We start from the raw sequence: 21,451 nt of genomic DNA, 5'->3' as shown, positions 1-21,451 counted from the left end.
CCGTGTGCGCCTGCCGAGACCGCAGCTGCTGCAAGGCTGGGGCTGGTGCTGGGCCTCACCGAGGCCACGTGGTGCCGCAGCGCGAGTTGCGCGTGATTTCTCCCCCAGGGAGGTGGGGGTGTCGCGCTGGCAGGAGAGCGGCAGACTCACCGGCAACTGTAGGCTGGATCCCGCGCACCCTGACTCTCCGGCGAGTCCCGCCGGCTGAAGGCGCTCCCACCAGGGAGGCGCGTGGGCGGGCCTCGGGAACCGGGTCAGTGCAGCAGTACTCGCGGGTGGGCTCCGCTGCAGGATGCAGGTGCACAGCGGCGTCCCCGACAGAGGCAGCTCGGCACATGTGCAGGTAGGCCGGCCTCGTCGCCAATGTGGCGTGTAAGGTCAAGGCCCTACACGTGGTGAAGGGACTATGAATAAGGGACACGGACTCTGGTTATATGGTTAGCCGGAAAGACCCCGAGCGGTCTTCCGCCTTGTTTATTTATACCTCGGTGCGAGCCCGCCCTGGGGTATGCGTGCATGCGTGTATGTTTTTGCTACAATGTATGGGAGAGCCCCAGTGGCTCTCTACACCCTTCTCAGACAAAGAACGGAGCTGTGCTGCCAGGTCAACGAGAGGCCTCAGGCGCCACATTTACATCTTCCACTGAGTGCACCTGCATTGGCCATGCCCATGCATACCAGGTCCAAGGAAGGGTGGAGCAGCAAGGCACACTTTGGCACTTGCACAGTTCCTGCCCATGTTCACCTCAGCCACAGTCTATGGCGGTCAACTTCCTACTTCATATGGACTTTCTACCTCATACGTAACGAAGACAGAGCTCCAATGAGGTGTGGTGTCCCAGAATCTGCGCCCCTTGCTGTTCCACACCATGACTGTGTCATTTGCCACAGGGCCACCCGTCCATCTTGGGGCTATGCCTACAATGAGTTACATGCAATAAATGAAGGGAGGTGCTGCTGAGTAAAAGCTTTACAACTGCATCCTGTACTCCAGTTTAAGTCTACAACACATATGAAAAGTGGTTTGACGCCTCATCAGGGGTAGTAAGCATTATATAAATACAATTACAATTACGCAGCAGCACATGTGCTCCCACTGTGGACACCCCATTTAGGAGATGGGGTGTTGGGTGGTAATTATGGTCTAAAAGGGGTGCCCAAAGGGCAGCATTGATGGCGGGGTGCCACAGAACCCAGGGCACTCTCTAACTGTGGCTCCGGCACTGCACTCTGAATGCCTCAGACAGAACATATTCGTAACACTAAGGTGCCCACAAGCAGAAAAATAAAAACACGGGTTGGGCAAGTTAAAAAACAAATATAATTGTCATTGCTTCTGAAAACATGCAAGAGCAATACTACACTCCTAGCTGGGAATAATCACCACAAAACTGCATAACATAGCCATCCTTTATTAAAATATTATACAAACAGTAAAAACATTAAAAAGAGCAAATCTTTAAAAGAATACCAAGCATATACTTGATTTAAAAATATGTTTGTACTATTGGGAAATTATCTGTTACTTTTGATTATTCGAAGCCCTTCATTTTTTACATAGTGTTGATGGTCTTCTAAAGGGCTCATTTTCCTTCAAATTGGGCTGTGGGCTATCCATGTACTTCTCTCTGATCTCCCAGATCAGTTCTGAATTATGGTCTCTCTCCTCTCTGGTGTCTACGAAAGGACCTTCAGATTTCTTTGCATGCTGTAATCTTACAAATCAGATCTGAATGTCATGATTTCTTGTTTTGTTCGGTTAAAAATCATGAAAAGGTACACTCTAATATATACATTGCCATATAAATGTTGAAAAATATTTAAATTAATTTATTGTTGTGTCACAAACATTGCAAATAATTAAAGTGACAAGTGCCGCCATATATATTCTTTTCGTATGACCCCGGCCTTGGCCAATTACAGCTACCGAGGCCCTCAGTAGTCAGGTGGATAAAGATTATCATATGGAATTACACTCTGTCCATTCCCAATTGGCTGATGTTTTCACACCGAGTTTTCTGAGGTGCAGAAACCCTGGACCTGATATTACCGGCTGGAAATAACAGTGGGAAAATCACTTTAGGCTTTGGCTGCAATAGCAGCCAGGTCTGTTCCCTGGTTCAACTTGACCTCCTTCTCTGGCTAGGGGAGAGCATGCAATGCACACCCATGCCAGGACACTTCTTCATCATCATCTTCCCTCCCCTACCCTCTCACAACTCTCTCTGTCCACCCCCAACCCACACAGAAAGAGAAAACCCTAATGCCATTTACCATATGCTGACAGCAGGTGGTAAATGGAAGCCATGAACTACACAGATCTAGAAATTCCATGCAATGTTATGCCCAGTAAAACCAGGTTCACATAATTATTCCCCATTTCGTTTCATGGGGGTGTAACTCATTGCAGTCGTGGTGGGGTGTTACTGCACTGTACAGTTACTCGTAATTAACGTCACACCCAAATGTGAAGGCAAGGACGCAAAGGCACTAAGACTCCCATTTAGAGAATGTCGGTCCTCAATGGGAGCAGAGTAAGGCACTCCACTACACTGGTGAAAGGAACACTTAGAGATCTCCAACTGGCACTGCCTTTTTTTTATGATCTTTTACTCTCAGAGAGAGCACTTTCCAAGGAGGATACACATTATTATTTATGATGGTTTGACTATAGTGCTTCTGGTTGAACCACATCTTTCCTTCTTATTGTTTATTGTTCAGTATTGTATCTTGTCTCTATAGTTTTATATTTGCAGGCATTATCCAATGCAGTTACATGGTTTAGATACCAGCATGATCCGACCTGTTTCAGCCCACAAATTCTACCTGGTTAATTTCCTATTAAACTTTCACGTATTGACTTGTGTTTATTAAACCCATCCTCCTGAATTAACTTATCCTGGTTGAGGTTACTCCTCTTCGTTGTCAGTTTAGTCCTAATTTCTGCAGAGCCCAACACATTGGTATCAGGCAACCTCTTTTTATGACCCAAACTTTGGCCAATCAGTTGTCACAGTGGGTTCAATTCACTGCAGAGGCCCCAACTGTCAGAATTTTCTAAGCTCCCCTAACAAATACCAGAGCTTCAGTAAAGTGAATGTATGAAAGATACACATTCTTGAGAACTGTAGTTACAGGTAAGTCGTTTTGATCTACTCCTTTACAGAATCTTTCAAATGTTTGAAAAAAAATTAACACAGCAGTATCAACATTAATGATGATTGGTGGTAACAAGGCTCACCATAAGTGTGCTTCATACAGGTACCCTGATATAGGCTCAGGTAGTAACCAAACCTTTCACCTATACTTCCACTGCCATTACACTACATAACGGTTCTTAGTACTGACCTTTTACCTAGTTACGGTACTGCTTAAAGGTCGTGGGGTTTTCTCTGAAAGCTCACCTTATTCATTATGCATGAGGATTCTTGGAATATCAGCAGGACTACCATCTCCTGCATAATAACTATGTATAAGGGTAATTCCTACCATCATCCTAGTCCAACATGACACAGCAAGGTAGATCCCCTGAGGGTACCACTTTGGGTATTTAAATACCATATCTTTGTTGAGGAAGAGAGAGAAGAAAAAGGACTTCCATGCCGACACACTGACGTGAGACACTGAGGTTCATACATGCAGACACTCCAGCTCGCAGTGGTCTGACATCCCTCGCGGGTGTCCATCTCAAGACCAAGACGGGGTCCCACAGTCTCTCACTACGTCAGGTAATAGGGTTAGCTTTATTCTATAGGAATTCTTGAGTCTACACCTACAAACATGTTAGGTACACGTAGGTACATCTACATAGGACGGCATCGTAGGAGCATACATTTATTACTGTCATGTATTTTATATACTTGCCTGTATTCATTGTTCTAGCACTATGGTAGGAATCTACCATCCCTTTACTCTATTGGTGCTTGTAATCAGTCATGTCTGTTTCTGTCTAATGGTTGTTTCAGCACACCTATTTTACAATAGAATGATGCTGGTTTAATAAATACTTATTGAAAAACGTACCCACTGTTTATTCTGTGTATTCCTCTGAGACAAAAGTGAGCAAGACTGACTGAGTGAAAAGTACTATACTGTGTCCTGATGGGACAGAGTTGTCATGTTCTATAGTTGCCAAGAACTATTCTCTCCTTGGTAAGAAGGTTTTATAGTGGCACTGTGAGCTAGCTGGTATACAGGCTAACATACCCGGTTGGGGTGTCTGGAATCAGTCTGGACACCAATCCTGCAGTGTATGTTGTTTAAACACGCAGATTCTACAGCAAATAAACACGCAGATCCGATATAGGTTTATAGGAACTACACAACAGTTTGGCTGTACTGCCTGTCCCACTGTAAATTCAATTCTGGATTGCATATCCAAATCGTAGTACTTGTTAATGGTTTGCATATCCCTTCCTGTCGCCGCTCTGCAAGTGTTCTCCATTGGTGCTCCAGAAAAAGCGCTGGTTTTGCTATCATGCCAATGGTAGAAGATCTGTTATCCTACCTTGTGGCACCTGTCTGTTCATGTTCCATTATGCTTCTGTGATATCGAAACTGGAACTGTCTAGGTTACATAGTGTTCTACCTTTATTGGCACCAAAAGCCAAAAAAGTGTATCTTAAGTGTCAAAACGTTTTTGTTCTGCCCAAATACAATTTAAGACATTATTTAATATCTAGGGAATGCAATGTTACCTATGCTGGTTAAGTTGCTTGAGGGAAAAAATGGCTACGCATATGTTTGATGAAATGAAATACCATTCAAAATTATCTTTCATCAAAGCTGCAAACACAATGTTAAGATTCCATGAGGACTTCAACAAAGCAACCAGAAGAAAGGTGCAAACAATACCTTTCAGAAATTATTTAACAATGCTAGTAGATATAAAAGAGATTGCTGACCAGGTCTTGTCAAACATCTGAATACTGCTGACTAGGGTTCCTCAGCCATTTAATGCTGTCTGCAACTTACTATCTGCTTGGGATCCACAGACAATCATGCACCATAAGACTGACACATAGGGGTGGGTTTCTCATGTCCTTTCAACACAGAAGTCAACTCAGATGACATTAGTCTGTGTGGTATCAAACCCAGATGATTCTCCCTCCCTTTGTTTGGTGGTGCAAGACAGGTGGAGGAGATATCTGATCCTACAGTTAGACCAAAGAACTATGTTTATCTAACACCGTCTTTGCAGTGAGGACACAAATGTCACAACTCTTGGTCAGGATGAAGGCACAAGATTTATCTTGAATGCTTATCTTCCAAACAGACTCTGCTTTTTCCAGAAGCAGTGCAATTCGAAATCACAAAGCACTTGGGACTCTTGTCAATCATATTGTTCCTTAAGTAGCTACCACCAATTTGTAGAAAATAGATTCAAATCTGGAGCAAAGTTCTGAGGATTCGTTCACTCGGATTTGCAGAAGGAAATCTGATAGATAGAACATCTGATGAGATCGCTGTTTCTCCATATTTGGCCAAAGTTTGGGTCATAAAATGACATGCACTGACTGTTTCAATGCTAAAGATTGTTTAATTGTACACTTCTATTATGACACTGCATACCACGGATTCCCAGCCCGACAAAGGGGAATATTCATGCATGTGAATCTATGATACACTCAATGTTGGAGAACCATCATTCACCCCATATGTAGAGCTCTCAATTTACTGCATTAAATACCAAGTCACAGCATATAATATTAATCTTGTCTCTTATTCTTAGTTTATTCTGCAGGAACTACCCAGTTTGTAAAGAATATCTAGTTCTGTAGTCAGCTGACAAAAAGTCATAGCAGTTTGGTATTCTCAGGAGACTTAATTTCCTAATTGGCGGTTTCAAAAAATCTGACCTAGCTTTTTTCAAACATTAGGTCAAGAAAGAACATGTGGGCAATTTTTAGTTCTATGTTATCTGCATGGACATTTAGACCATAACTTCCGCTGGCATGCCAGTACAGCGGAGATTAATGCCTACGCTCCCTTGGTAGAAACCCACCTACCCAATTTAGATATATTCACCTACCTGGCAGAGATATCTGGGCCTTCAATTAAGACATCACTACAGCAGCCGCAGTAAAGCCACTGTTCCTATGCTGAGCAGGTGCCATGTTTGATGTGTCTTCTCTGCAAAGTATTTGGTTCTTCAAGAAAACTTCTGAAGCAGGAGTTTATTCTTGCAGAACACTATATACATGGCCAAAGGTACAGGAAGATTGCTCCCTGAAAGTTTGAGCCATTGTGCGATTTCCTTATCCAGCACCATCATGTCTCGCATGACAGTCCTGGGTAGGGAAAATAAGTGATGATCACCCAAATTAGGGTAAGACAACTGTGACTATAATCTGGTGGCTCAGTATTAGAAAGCCCACCAGATCAAGGGCTGTGACTGGCACAGCCAGCTGAGGCTTCACTGAGGGTGAAATGCGGTGGGGGAATTGCAACTTTGAAGGAATGTTGCATCTTCAGTTTTATGACAGGCAAACATTTTGCCAAACTCCAAATGACCCTCAGACTTTCTAAAATGCCAGGGTCAAAACCAGTCTCCAAGGTATTAGTATCTCATAGTGCAATTTCTAGGTATGGTTCTACCCCATCTCTGGTACAGAGTGTGATATAGTTTTGAACTGATATTAGACATTTTTATAATTTTGTCATTGCACACATCTGAATCTGAATAGACAGTTCTGAAAAGCTTGTTTACATGTCATGGGAGGTTCCATGGATCACTGAACCAGTTACTTATAGGTTCTGTCTGAATAAAACAAGACCTTATTATAAGATTCGAATTCTAGTACCTCTAGTACCTTTGCTCATTGTGTGAGGATGACACCCTCAGAAGTCTTTCCCTGTTGCTCGCTGATCTCCTAGATCAGTTCAGAGTTATAGAATCGCTGCTCTCTTCACCGTGAGAATGACACCCTCAGATTCCCATACATGCTTTTTGATCTCTTAAGTAGATTTTTAATCATAATATCTCTGCTCTGCTTGCAAGTTAGAATGCACTCTCGGATTACCTTGCATGCTGCTCTGTAAATTCCCAGATCACTTCTGAATGATATTAAGTCTGCTTTGCTCATGTGCGAGAACAACATCCTCAGGTTCCAATGCATGCAGCTCTGTGATCTCCAAGTTTAGTTTCCCATCAAGCCATATGCGTGGTGATACTAAGACGTAAGTCGTAGATACATTTATTCAAAGTCAGGCTGTCCTTAGGATGACAACATCACAAGGTTGCCTATTGGCAGCAGGACAAATATAGCTCCTTTTCTGCGGGGTGGTGGAAGCTTGTGAATTGTACATTCATCCGAGTTCACCAAAAATAAGTGCACTGACCAAATACCAGTGTGAAATTCAGCCATAGATAGCAGTAGGAAATAGGTCAAATCTAAGGTCCAACCATAAACCACTAGAAATTAATTAAAGTGAGTCATTAGAAGAAGATATCTGGGAGACGTTCAAAACTGTGTTAGTTATTGCTGTTCATGATTTTGATCACGTTTACCCTGTAAACAAATACTCAAAGGCTGAAATCAGATGAGCTTATGGCCAAAAGCCTACTAAAATGAACGATAGCAAGTTTCAGGTCTTAGTTTCAGGTCCAGGACATGCCCAAGATCGCCTTCCATGCTAAAGAAATGCCCCTTACCTATGATAACTATTACACACTGCAGAATGTGAAATAAATAATTAGTAGAGGATTTTGCATTGTGTCAGGAGTTGTGTAGAGGCTAGACCTCTTCTTCAAGTACAGGAGGATTCCTCTCAAATATTTTTGTTAACCAGAGACGGAGCTTCAAAAGTGATCCCGACTTCTACCCATAACCAGACAAGGTGGCCAAGAGCCTAATTGGTGTGGGCGAGCGTAGGAACTATAAGGTCCACTCTGGCTGCAGAGCTTTGGATTAGATAGAACTTTAGGAGGTTCTAATAACATGCTATGACCATACTCTAGTTCTGGTGAACTCACGAGTTATAATCTGAAGATATGGAAGTACTTTACGAAGCAGTCAGATATTGCACCTGCATGTTTCATTGGCAACATTAATCTAGGCTTGGTTGAGGGATTTGCTTGTGGTGTCCACGAATGTCTTTAACTTCCTCTGAAATGAGGTAGTACTGTTATCAATTAAAAAATTTCCATAAAGTGAAGGAATGTTAGAAATTCTGTTACAAAGTCCTGCTATAAACGCTTGCCTTTTACAGCCTTCAGGATAAGTTCGTTTTTTCTAAGTTTCAGAATATTTTGCTTTGTTGTAGAACATTTGCAGCATTAAAGTGTCTCTTCCGGAAATCAGTATCACCCTCAAAGTTGCCAGTGATTATTAGACATAACTGAGTATTCTCAGCTTGAACATGTAATCCTCCACTGGGTTAGAAGAAGTGGAAATGGTTTCACATACACAGCAAACAAATCAGAGCCCTTGGGGAGCATCCCTTGGGGACCCCATGCCTCTTAGGAGCCTCATTGCTGGAAAAATGGCAAATAGTGGATGAAGGAAATCTTGAGGAAATTGAGGCTCTGCACCATTCCGAGAAGTAGCTCCCAACATGTTCAAGTCTCACCAGGGGCATGTTGTGTTTAGAAGTGTTACATGCGTCCAGCGGGTTAACCATGGCCAGCTTGGGGCCTCCACATAATCCACTGCTGCATGAATTTTCTTTGATCCCCAGAGATCTAGTGTAAGAGTACCGATTAAGTTAAACCCAGACTAATGATCTGACATCAGGTTCTGGGTGTCATGATGGTTTGTTGGTTGTACAGCTGCGACTTCTGCAACAGATTTAAGTCAGCTCTGGAATGCGTGAGATGGGAAGAAAGTGTCAATCTAAGAGGCCATTCCCCCCACCAGCAAACGAGCCCAGATGGAATTTGTATGTGAAAACCAAAACATTGTTCATGCTAAGACTGTTTCGGATAACGTCGTTGAGAGAATTTCGATTGGCGATTTTGAGTGCTGCCAACCACAGAGGAAACCTGCAAAGAGAAAGAGAGCTTTTATTAGTCTATGTTTTCTAATGAGAAATCAACCTGTTTGGATTTTTTGTTGCATTTAAAATGTCTGTGATTTTTAGGCAGATGTTTTACCTCATCTTCACAATAATATAGTCAAATAAGTGTCTTTCTCTCCTTTACCAAGCGGTCTACTTAGATTACATGTACTCAATTTATTATGGAATAGCACAAACACCTTTTCACTGGTACAACCTCAATATACATTTTTGCTTGCATAACACATTGTTCAGCTAATCTTATGATTCTCTAAAGGTTTTTGCAAATTCGTTTAAACTGTAAAACATTGTGGGCAGAATTTAACTTAGTGTCGCCTTTGAAATATTGAAAACATTTGTTCTTCTCAAATGACTTTGCAAACTAACAACCAGCCAAATACTGCTCAAAACAAAAGTATAAAAGTGAGTTACTTACCTGTAACTGTAGTTGTCCAGTATTAGTATCTTTCATAGATTCACATGCTTGAATCATTCCCCATCGTCAAAGTGGGAGTACCACTGGCCCCTAATAAAGCTGTATACATTATTTCCATAGGCTATAATGGCAATTAACAATCAGTTTATTAGCCTATCTTTGTCCTTTTAAAAAAGAATCAAACTTCAGCCAATATGGCGATAGCACCCTCTAGAATACTCCCAAGAGAGGCTGAATCTCTCAGATGTTCAAAGCATAAATGGGTAATAAATCCCAAGCTACAAGGGGAGCCATTCAAGGGAGAAGGGTGAGTCGCATGTGAATCTATGAAATATAACAATACTGTTAAACCATATTTTCAGGTAACTCATTTTCTTATCCAGTTTTGGATCTTTCATAGATTCACATGCTTGAATCAGAATATCGAGCAGTTACTGTATTTGTATACTTTAGAGCGTTATCACAAATAGTGGATGGTGGGTAGAAATATATACACAGCATATTCCTATGCAATTTAAAATAAACATATATGCATATACATCTATACCCATCTAGATATATATATATTATATATATATATTATATATATATATATATATATATATATATATATATATATATATATATATATATATATATATATATATATATCCATAAATATATAACCCATTAAACTTTGCATAAACACAGAACCAAACCCATGAAACCCAAAGAGGCTCACTTTAAGGAAATAAGTGGTGTAATACAGCCTGCCCAACAGCGGATTCACTGCGCTGTGCTGATTCCAGGCAATAATACTGCGTGAATGTATGTACTCTTCCAGGTCACAGCACAACATATTTTCTCCTGAGGCGCTCCCACAAACAAAGTAGTTGAGGTGGATACTGCGCTAGTTGAATGTGCCCTGATTTTTGTTGTGAGCAGTCTGCCCGCCTTTAAGTGGCAAAACTGGATCACAGCTGAGATACATTAAGAGATGGTTGCTTTTGTGACTGCAGCACCCTTACGAGTGTGCCAATATGGAACCAAATGTTTGTCTCAGCTGTTTAGTGCGATGGAGATAGAACTTTAAACATCTTTTGATATCTTGCATATGAAGATACCTTTCTGCTGATGAGGTAGGTTTCGGGAAGGAAGTCCATAGTATTGTAGGCTCATTGAGGTGAAAGTCAAAAGGGACCTTAGGAATTAGTCCTCGATTGGTTCTGAGAATGACAGAATCGTCTGTGAAGCACAAGAAGGGTTCTTGAGTTGTAAAAGCCTGTATCTCATTCACCCTTCTGGCCACAGTGAACGCTAACAACAATACGATCTTCCATGTGAGAAATTTGAGGATTTCTCTGTGTTTTGATTCAAATGGACTCTTCCTGAGTTGAATTAGAGCTATGTACAGGTGCCAGTCCAGGGAAAGTCTTTACAGGAGGAAAAACTCTGAATAATATTTTCATAAACTGTTTGATGATTCTACTCAAGCACAAAGAGAGTGAATGCGAGGAATGCCTATATCTAGATAATGCAGCGAGATGTGCCTTGTTAGAGGCATGCACCAACCCAGACTGATCTACCGAGAGAAGATAAGGTAGTGTCTGCTCAGGTGATTCTTGTAGAGGACACAGATTTGATTTCTGGCACCAAAAGCAGAAACTTTTCCATTTCAGTTTATACGTTTTTATGGAAGCTTCTGCACTTGTTTTCAAGAGTATGTCCCTGCAGTCCTGAGGATTATTCAGCTTTCTGAATTCATGGAATTTAGGAACAAAGAGCACATACGTAGAGAAAAGTCAGATCTGGATGACAGACCTGGCCTTGGCTATCGCCAACAGTGTTCGGGAAGTTTGCTGGTGAATATGGTTAGATACTGATAATAGGAGAAGCTCTGTATACCAATGCAGTCTGGGCCACTTGGGGGCTATCAGAAGGAGGAGGCAACAGCGCTCTACTTTCATTTTGCTGAGAACCTTCGGTATGAGATGACTGGGGAAAAAAGTGTTGGAAAATCCAATGCTGGGTTGCCCCAAAGAAGAGATGATCCTGTCCAAAACAGATTGATTCAGCTCTCACTTGTGGCAGCTGTCCTTGGTTCAGCTGAGCGTGTCTGCTAAGTGATTGCTTGTTCAGGGAACGTGTTTGGCCCGCAGAGTTATCTTGTGAGTTGTTACCCAGCCCCAGATTGCATGGGCTTCTTTGGAAAGCATCAGTGATCTTGTTCCCCATTGCTAGTTCAGGTAGTGCATGCTGGTGGTATTGTCTGTGCGCTCTAGCTATCCTTGGTAGGAACACTTGAAGACTTAGATAAATGGCTTTGAGCTCCAAGCAATTGATATGCATGCTTTTCTGGAGTGGGGACCACTTTTCTGGAATTTGCAGGTCTGCAGATGACCGCCCCAGCTCTCTGGGGAGGCATCCATAGATATTATGAAATCGGGTATTTGAGGTAAGAATGTGAGGGTCTTTGACAGATGGTAGGACTGGGACCTGCAGGCTAGTGCATCCTTTATACCTGCTGCAATGTTCACAAGGTCTTCATGCGATCCTTCTGTTTGAATACATTGCTTTTGTAGCTCTTCCTATAATGGTCTCATTTTCAGGCGTGTGAGAGAAACCAGATTGATCACTGAGGACATCATGCCCAGATGCGATTTGAACAGGCACATTGAAATTGACTTTTTTCTGGATAGTTTGAGAGGCAGTTCCTTGAGTCGTCCATGCCTGTCCTGGGATAGAAAGGCGTTATTCTGGACAGTTTCTAAGGCTGCACCCAAGAAAAGTATCCTCTTGGATGGAATAGTTGATGATTTCTGGTCATTCACAGTGAGACCTAAATTTTTAAACAACTTTAGACAAGCCTCTGTGCCCTGCTTGAGATGCAGTTGGTGATTTTATCAACTGGTCGTCAAAGTAGGGGAATACCTGATGACCGTCCTTCCTGAAAGAGGCTGCTACAGGGGCTAAGCATTTGGTAAAAATGCAGGGAGATGATTTGAGGCCAAATGAGAGGACTTTGAATTGGTAATGGGTGCCACCTACAGTGAAGCATAGGTAAAAGTGAAGCATAGGTATTTGCGATGTTAGGGATGTATGAGGATATGGAAGTACACATCTTGTAAATTCAGAGTTGTCATCTGATCTCCGTGATTTAGGAGGTGCAGGATGTCGGAGAGGGTGACCATGCAAAAGGATTGCTTGCGTAGACACTTGGTTAATTTTCAGAGTTCTAGGATGGGTTACTGTTTTCTTTTTAATTAGGAAAAAACTTAAGTATGAAACCCAAGCACTTCTGGAAATGGGAAACGTTTTCTATTTTTACTTTGGCTAGCATGGTGAGGGCTTCTTTCCTGAGTAAGTGAAGATGAGGAGGGTGCGCTTCTTTTGGTGGAGTGATTGGCAGGCTCTTGACGAAATCTAGGGTATAACCGTAGGTGACAAGGTCTAACACCGCACCTGTCTGATGTTATTTGCCGCCACTGGTAGAGGTAGTTGGTAATGTTCGCACCAGAGCTTTTGAAGGGTTAGGAATAGCAGGCACCTGATTGAGGTCACAGTTTGCAGCTGTTGTCTTGACCCTGGAAGGTTTGTCTCCTAGGCCCATGTTTGTTGTATGCCGCCACGTGTGGCTGGAGATAGGGCTGCTGTTGGTAAGAAGACCTATATTGTGACTGGAAGGGTTAATACAGTTGAAAGAGGAGGTATCCTTCTCTGTACACTGAGAATCCTCTTCCACGTGCTCCTCGACAGGGAAGTGTCTGTCTTGAGGGCTAACAGAGCATCATCTATGTGTTTGTCAAAATGGTTTTCTTCATCATAGGACATATCCAATATTTTGGATTGCACCTCTAGCTGGAACGTTCTCCCTTTGAGCCAACCTTTTCATCTCAACATGGCAGCTCCCGCTAGCTGCCAAAAGCCAGAGGAGGCTATGTCCATGTGAGCAGTCTATGATTTATGATAACGTGCACTCACTTTCTTGCAAGATCTTTCTTGCATTGGATTCTCTGTCTTCCAGCACTAGATCGATGAGGGCGCTGATGTCAGATCACATCTGCCTGTCTTAGCAACCTAAGATGGCCAGTGAGTTAGCTGCAGGAACAGTGATGGCAGACATGGTGGAGAATCTCTTGGCGATATTTTCCAAGCGTCTGCCCTCCTTGTCTGGTGGAGCAGAGATAGGAGTGTAAGGGTTCTTGGAACGGTGTTGAGCTGCTTGTGAAATTACCGAGTCTGGCTTGGGATGCCATATGAGGCAAGCAGGAGAGTCATGAGGAGCCTTGTATTTTTTATCTATACGTGGCAAAACTGCTGATACAGTTGCCGGATTCCTCAAAATAGTTGTGCCCTCCTCCCACATGTAGTCTATAATGGTAATGGATCATACCTATTTCCTTGTTTGCTCTTTAAAATCATAGAGAAAGCGGACTGTTTGAGTGATATTGGCAGGCGGAATCTTGTTGCAGCCCTCTCCATTAAATTGTGAAATCCTCCTATGTACACAGGCTGTGGTACAGGAGGTGATGAAGTGGGAAACAAGTAATCGTCCCATTCGTCATGGGCAGGCTAGTTTTCCGGATGTTCTACCTGTAATCATCTGATGACGATGGTTCATCCCAGGAGTGTACTGCTATGTTCGATGCAGACATTATCCTGGGTGTTACCGTTGGAGAAACAGGCCTTGGTGCTCTAGGAAACGTAGGTGGAGGCAGAACATTGGGCTGTTCTTGTGGAGGGTCAGGAAACTTCTTATGGTATTCCTTCAACTTTTTCTGGAAGTCATGAAACCGATACATAGACACTTAAACCGCATCCTCACGAGAAGGTGATTCTGCATAGTACTGGAAGTGCTCACCATAATTGTCTAGGCCTATCAGGATATCGTGCCTGTGGGTTGTAATACTCCACATAATACTGATCTTTGTCCAGGTATTTTACATGGAGTTTGGATAAGCTATGGGCTATCCCGAAAGGGGCCAGTCCATAGCCCATCCCAACTCCATGTAAAATACCAAGAGGAAGAGGATGAGGAAGAGGAACAGTCTCCTCCACGTACAGAAGATGGCTTGAAGGAGTCTTTTCAGACTCCTCCACATCCAGAAGATGGCTTGGAGGAAGAGAAGATACCTTGCTGGGTGAGGTATGCTCAAGTGAGAGTAAAACTGTGCCATTGACACATCATTGTCGAGCCAATGGAAGTAGGTAGTGACAGCTGAGGTTGCCAAGTAACTTTAAGCGTCATCAGCATTAGTCTCATCGGCAGGGTAGTTGTCAATGCTGCTGTCGTCGAATGAAGCACTGGCGTTGATGTTGACCGAGCCTTCGTCAACAATTAAATCTTTGTCGAAGGGATCAACGCTGATGCGGAAATGGAAGGTGTCGCCGTTGTCGACATCATCAATTCCGTCGTCGGCGAGACTGTGATAACCATCGTCAATGATGTTGTTCTTGGCGGCGACGCTGCCATCAACTGGAGTTTTAAAGCAGTTTTATGCTTTGTCGTGCACGGTTCCGAAGAAGGTTTTAGAGGATGAGCTCCAGTTTTTACAGATGGAGTACTGGGGTCAGATCTGGCATTCTCTGAGGATGTTTTTTGACTTCTCCTTCTTTGAGCTGTCTTTGGCAAACCCATGATGGGATTTCCTATGGCCTTCTGCCTTCCTCTGACGTCCCGTTGTAATGGGATCTTTCCTTCTCATGAGATCTTGTCTGATATATGGTAGAGATGTCACTATCCTCCTCAGAAGATGGAGATCTCCTTGTCCTGGCTTTCTGAAGCAAGAGAAGAAGCATCCCCTCCTTGCCCTTCAAGGTTTTGGTGGAAAAAGTATGACAGACTTTACAAACTTTTACCTTGTGCTGAGGGTAGAGGCAGTACAGACATTCCTGATGGGGATCATCCACATGAAGCATTTTCTTTCCACATGTCTTGCCCTTTCTTGGAAGACTCAGACGTGGTAGAAGTAGTAGTTTCAAGAAACTGTTTTGAAGAAAACTGAGCAGAGCTCAAGGAGACTCCCTTCACACAACATGCAGTAGAAAATCTGAGGGACTTAGCATCTCTTTTGGAGTATTCTAGAGGGTGCTATTGCCCGACTGTCTGAAGTTTGGTTCTTTTTTAAAAGGACATAGATAGAATATTAAAGTGAATGTCCATTATCATTAAAGCCTATGATACATACTGCTTTATTATGGTACCGTTGGACTCCCACTTTGACGTTGGGGAAAGTTCAAGCATGTGAATCTATGAAAGATCCAATACTGAAGAATTAAAACCCAACTTATGCATGCATACATATCTCAATGCATCACCTTTGGTATTCTGTTTTTTGGGAGTTTATATAACTCATAACTAAATCAAGATGACAGCATACAAATATGCATTTGAGAAACCACTGTCTTCTGAAGAATTAATTTTAAGTTAGGACAGTGACAATAAAAATCTCATAGAAGGGTTAAGTATTTTTCAAATATCACGAAAGAAAAGTGGAAAATAAATACCCTTAACTGACATCTTTAATTGAAAAATATTTGCCTTAATACAACATTTTGTTTTTTCATATAAAACAGCATATCCATCATTTGGAAGAATATGTTCCAAGACTGAGAAATAAAATGTAAGTCATCTCAGCAGTCTGACAGAGTGGCTGATCAGTGGCCACTCCACACAAGAACATTTTATCTTCTAAAATTGTTAGAAGTAAACACAGGGCTTTTAGATGATAAGTTCCGGAACAGAAATTTAACATGTCAACTTATTATAGTCAGACTGAGGGAAAGGAAGAATGACGTGGTTAACTTTTAATAAAAAGGCACTCTTAAAATCAGCTGAGGTCAAAATGGATGCGTTAAAAACGGAACAGTAACTTTTCTCTAAGGTAAAGTGCACTTTTTCGTTTATTTGATGTGCTTTTTTCCTATTTGTTACTAAGGGCCAAATTCACTAAAATTTCCGTTTGTCTGTCTAAACGTTTTTATAACTCCCCTGAGTTACAGAGAACCATACAACAGGGTGAATAGGATTCAGGTGTTTTTTGAAGTCAAAAGCAGGCAACAAAGGGACATTGAATCCTAACTGGCCCATATCATATGTCAATTCATGCCACACAACTAGTATCAGCATTTTTAGTGGTCCATGGCCATCACAAAAGGTGTATCACTTATTGCATCAGAGATATGCTACAAGCAAATATCAGGTCACACTGTCAACAACCCACCTCAAGAGCTAGAGCCTAGTTCCTACCTGGGAAGGATTATACAAGGGGACACTTCCTGCTGATGGTGGCGGTAGGCACCCGCTGGTAACTGCAGGATCTAATTGCCTGTCCTGAAATGACAAAGAAAGGAAACTGAAGAAAGAACTGCATAGCAGGAATCTAAATACAGCCCAAGCGATGTAAATTTATGGTGGAGGTAGAAAGGAATACTCTACTATTCTTGAACTAGGGGTACCAGGAAAGCTTCCCATAGCTGCCAAGTTTTCAAATTCCTTATGTGTGACATTTCCATGGCTTCAATTTGCAAATGAGTGACATTCCATTGCCAAATGAGTGACGCTTTGAGGGACACATTAACGCGAATAAACAAAGCTATGCAGTTCTATGTAAACAAACAAATATCAAACATTTTCTCTTGTGGGTAAAGTCTCCTTCTAGAAAAGGCCCTGAAACTGCTGCAAACCCTTGAAATGGAAGATCACTAACACAATTCCCCTTTCTAGCTTGATTTTGTACTGTAAATAATTATGACCATAACCATGTTATTAAACAAAAAACAAGTCTGTCACTGACTGAGGGTCACATCTCGAGGCCTTTACTGAGTGGGCAGTGAATAGGGAACCCCCTGCCCCTCACAATCAGGACATTCACAGCACCTAGAGGCTCTTGCAGACAGCTGGAGAAAGTGAGGCACCCACCTGTCCCTCTGACACACACATTGTATTAATCAGACAGCAGACCTATCCCTTACATTACATCTCTTTGAAGCTCACATCTGTAACAGCAGTGACGTTGCTGAGGGCAGTGGTCTGCACAAAACAATGGGAGTCCCATGCTGGTTCACCACTTGCATCTTGGACAGCAGAGCTGGCCCTCAGGTTGCAAAGATTACATGAACTGCAGGAGATGCAATATTTTTCTTTCGACATTCTCACACAAGGTTTAGGGAGTTGTAGAAAAGGATTGTTGTGAAGCACCCAGAGTGGGCCCACCTTTGGAGTGCACCACCTATTTTATGTGCTGGGAATCTTTTGATTGCCCTTACTTTGGGGTGTAATATTTTGCTACAGACTACAGCTGTTGACTTGGTATGGGTTGCACACAGACTGGGCCTCCGTTGATCACAGGCGCACTACAATGGCATGCTTTTTCCTGAGTTTGTGTCTCAACAGAATATGCTAAATTTCAAAAGGGAAATAGGGAGAGATTTGTTGTGTGGGTGATGGGTATGCCTTGTGCGGGCAAGGATGTTGAGCATTTAATTGGGATTGGAAGTGGTGGGAGGGCATGGAAGCCTAGCTCAAGACTCTTATATGGTTTATTGGCAAGTGGCAGTGGGAAGATTCATGGCATGGGCCAATCAGCTTCGGGGCATGGTTGTGGTGATCAGAAGAAGTAGTGCCTTGAGCTGGTGGCCCTGATGCTGACATCGCTTTCTAGAAGAGTATGATTAGTGTCTTCATTCACGTTGGAAAGACTTCATGAAAATGATCCTTCTGTGGCAATGTTGAGAGGTGGGGCGGCAGTTGTTGGTGCCCTGGTCTCTTTGGGCACAGTGTTTTTACAGAGTTTCTGAGTGCATTCTCGTTTGTGCCTGTGGTGCCTCGCGGCCTATGGCATTTGACCTCCTTTTGTCAGGAAACAGCCACGACAACGAGGCCATTTCCACGCTGTACTTAACCACGCATGCTTTACAACGCATGCGTGGTTACCACGTAAAGCCATTACCACGCATTTCTTTACTACGAAATACGTAGTAAAGTAATTTGTGGAAAGGTAGAATTAAAAAAGGGGGCTGGGGAGCTTGGGGTAGCAGTCGCCCCCCCCCCCCAAAAAAGAGAGAGTTTAACAAAAGAAATAACACTTACCATAAAGACGATGATTTGTGCCTTTCGTCCTTCCTGAAATAGGACAGACTCCCTAACCACGTAATAACGTACTTGCATCTACGTACTGCCTTCACAAAAAAATAGAAAAGGGACCACATAACATTGAAGGAGAAGTCCGTCTATGAAAAACTGTGAGTAATTATTTTAACTAATACTAACTTTAAATGATTTTAGAGAACATATAAGGAATTGGGGCAGGGATCGAAAAAAGCATTTACAATGAAAATTCCATTATCATGCATAGTTATACAGCAAAAATCGTTGTATAACTATGCGTGGTAAAGGCATTTTCATTGAAAAAGCATATTCGTGGTAGTGGTATTCGCATTGTAACGCATGCGTGGAAAAGGCATGCATTACAACGGAATGCGTAGTAACATCATACAACCCTTTTGTCAAATGGTGGGTGCTGTACTTGGTTTGGTGATTTGTGTTTTGTGTGCCTAATGGTGTTACGACATGGAGGAGGTTCATGGTACGTGGAACTGACTATTATTAGGTCGTGGATTGCGCCTGGCACCCACGCTCTAATATAATCCTTTGGACAGCAACTACAAGATGTTGGCTGTTGAGGTCGAAGGGAGATACCCGTCTGGTGAGTGCGTTTCACAGCATGAAGCTGAGGGATCTGTGATCGTTTCCAGATCCCTTGATTAAGTGGGTTGTGTGATCCTAGGCAAATACTTTTTTCCCCCAAGCCTATCATTTTACAGAGCCTCCTTTTTTGTGTTAAGGGAGCACACTTAGGTGCGCGAGTTTGCGGTGTTCTCAGGCAGAGAGGCTTCAGTGGGGTTTGATTTGCACTGTGGAATACAGCCACTAGATGGCTGTCACTTTCTCACATAAAGGTTAATGCTCAGTGGCGTAGCTGAACCTGTGCCAGCCGGTGGTCATCCCTGCATTTGCCACCCTGCGATGGCTGTAGGTAAGAGCGGGTGGGCTGCCGCCCCCAAAACACGTGCCACCCGGGGCAGACCACCCCCCCCTCCTTGCTACGCCACTTTTAATGCTTTGCGCATCCCGTCCCCTGGAAAAGTGATGGGGCGGGCCGGAGGAGGGAGCTGGGGGAGACCAAATAATAATAAACTTCCCAGATCGCCCCCACCTCCGCCATCCACTCAATCCTGCTCTTCCTGATTCTTGGACAGGCTCCCAGACTGCACTGCGGCCAATCATGACACTGCAGGAAAGCTGCGTCAGGATTGGGGATTGACCTGAGCGCTACAACTTTGCACTCCCAGGCAGACTTGGAGCTCTTGCCTGCTTTCTCCAGCCCTAGCAATGCAGCTGGGGCTGGAGAAAGCTTCACTGTGCATGAGGGGGTTGGCTGGCCTGAAACAGCCAGCCAAATACCTAATGTGCAGTGAAGGGACAAGGGTGAACTAGCACTCCCCTACCAGTGTCATCCCCTGGACCCGCCCCCAAGACTCAGAGTCCTGGGGGCGTGTCCAGGGAGATTACAATAAAACAATAATAAAACGGGTTACAAACCCGTTTTATTATCGTTTTTTTGCAGCTGGTGGGGGGTGGGGGGGGGGGGGGGGGGGCGTCCGTTGAATTGGTGGCCAGTACTGACAGGTACCACGCATCCATATGCTTGGCAGTCTACAGTGTGAACCTCACCCAAGCATAAAAGAATGGTAACAGTAGCCACAGAGTACAAGTTTATATTTTAGCAGATGGAGATTTACTTGGATTTGCAGGCTGTTGATCTGAGGCCGTATTCAAACTATGCTTCTCACATTGCATGGGCTTCAGCTGTAGCCATTAGGCCCCATGACCCTTACGAAAACTCGGCTCATTTAGGCTCGAGGCTCCAAGAGGACCTCGTGCTGCACCATCAAAGGAGGATCTCGCTCGAGCAGTCTGCAACCCACCAGAGTGGGGGCCTGCTGGCGGGACTCAAGGCCGGCTGCCAGGCACAGAAGAACAAGCATATACAATGCAATGGTCTCGTCTTTGATAAAGTTAGAGCTATTGGCATTGCAAATGGCATTTATTTCATTTCTTGTTTTTTTTTAAACATAAATAATTGGTATTGTCATTTACAATGGCAATAGGTGAGCATTAGAGAGTAGTAGCGAGTATTAGCAGACGCAGAGCCCCACACACAGAGCCCCCCTCACACACACACACAGACACAGAGAGCCCCCCCACACACACACACAGAGCCCCACACACACACAGAGACAGCCCAACACACACACACAGAGCCCAACACACACACACAGAGCCCAACACACACACACAGAGCCCAACACACACACACAGAGCCCAACAAACACACAGAGCCCAACACACACACACAGAGCCTCACACACACACAGACCCCACCCCCACACACACACTGAGCCACACACACAGAGCCCCACACACACAGAGAGCCACACACACACACAGAGCCACACACACACACAGAGCCACACACACAGAGAGCCACACACACACACACACAGAGCCGCACACACACAGATGCCTATCATAAACGTGTAATGTTTCTAGTCTCCTAGACTGTTGTAGCCATAAAGCTACTGACCTCTAAGTCTAACCTCTCAAGAGCCACATTTTCGTCAAAGATGTCCGAGTGTTGTCTGAGTGATGGACAGAATTGGAGATAGAATAAGAGAAAAAAATCTGTGGCGGGGAGCATGACATTTGTATCAGAAGAAGGCCCCACGGATGTCCAACTCGAGCAGCTGCAGGAGAGTGTGTTCGTCCCCTGTAGTGCTAGACATCAGGTGTGGAGTGGGAGCAGGTGCTGCCCGCCCCAGCAAGAATCCTAAACCTTCTTGTGATTGGTTGGGCCCGGACATCGCCATAGTTCCCAAGCGGCGTCACGTCATGCGATACCTTTAAACAGGCTTGGCTTTTTATGCTGACAACACATTGTGTTTTGGGACTCGTAGTTTCAAGTTTAGCAATATGGG

At 43.6% G+C, this 21,451-nt stretch overlaps 1 protein-coding gene across 2 annotated transcripts in view; it reads right to left on the bottom strand.

Annotated features, from left to right (window-relative positions):
* Positions 1-1,392: 1,392 nt before the first annotated feature.
* SEC16B (SEC16 homolog B, endoplasmic reticulum export factor) overlaps positions 1,393-21,451 on the bottom strand; it is a 407,021-nt gene continuing 386,962 nt past the window's right edge. For both annotated transcript variants that reach the window (XM_086956511.1, XM_086956518.1), the window contains exons 25-26: positions 16,662-16,745; positions 1,393-8,983 (exon numbers count right to left, since the gene is read on the bottom strand). In XM_086956511.1, the coding sequence (XP_086812637.1) occupies positions 8,909-8,983; positions 16,662-16,745 (159 nt within the window). In that variant the 3' untranslated portion in view covers positions 1,393-8,908. The remainder of the gene's footprint in view (positions 8,984-16,661; positions 16,746-21,451) is intronic.

The sequence above is a fragment of the Lissotriton vulgaris genome, chromosome 1_1 (assembly GCF_964263255.1).
Source record: "Lissotriton vulgaris chromosome 1_1, aLisVul1.2, whole genome shotgun sequence".
NCBI classification, from domain to species: Eukaryota; Metazoa; Chordata; class Amphibia; order Caudata; family Salamandridae; genus Lissotriton; species Lissotriton vulgaris.
The sequence above is the reverse complement of the archived record's forward strand: the minus strand, read 5'-3'. Positions and strand labels throughout refer to the sequence as shown.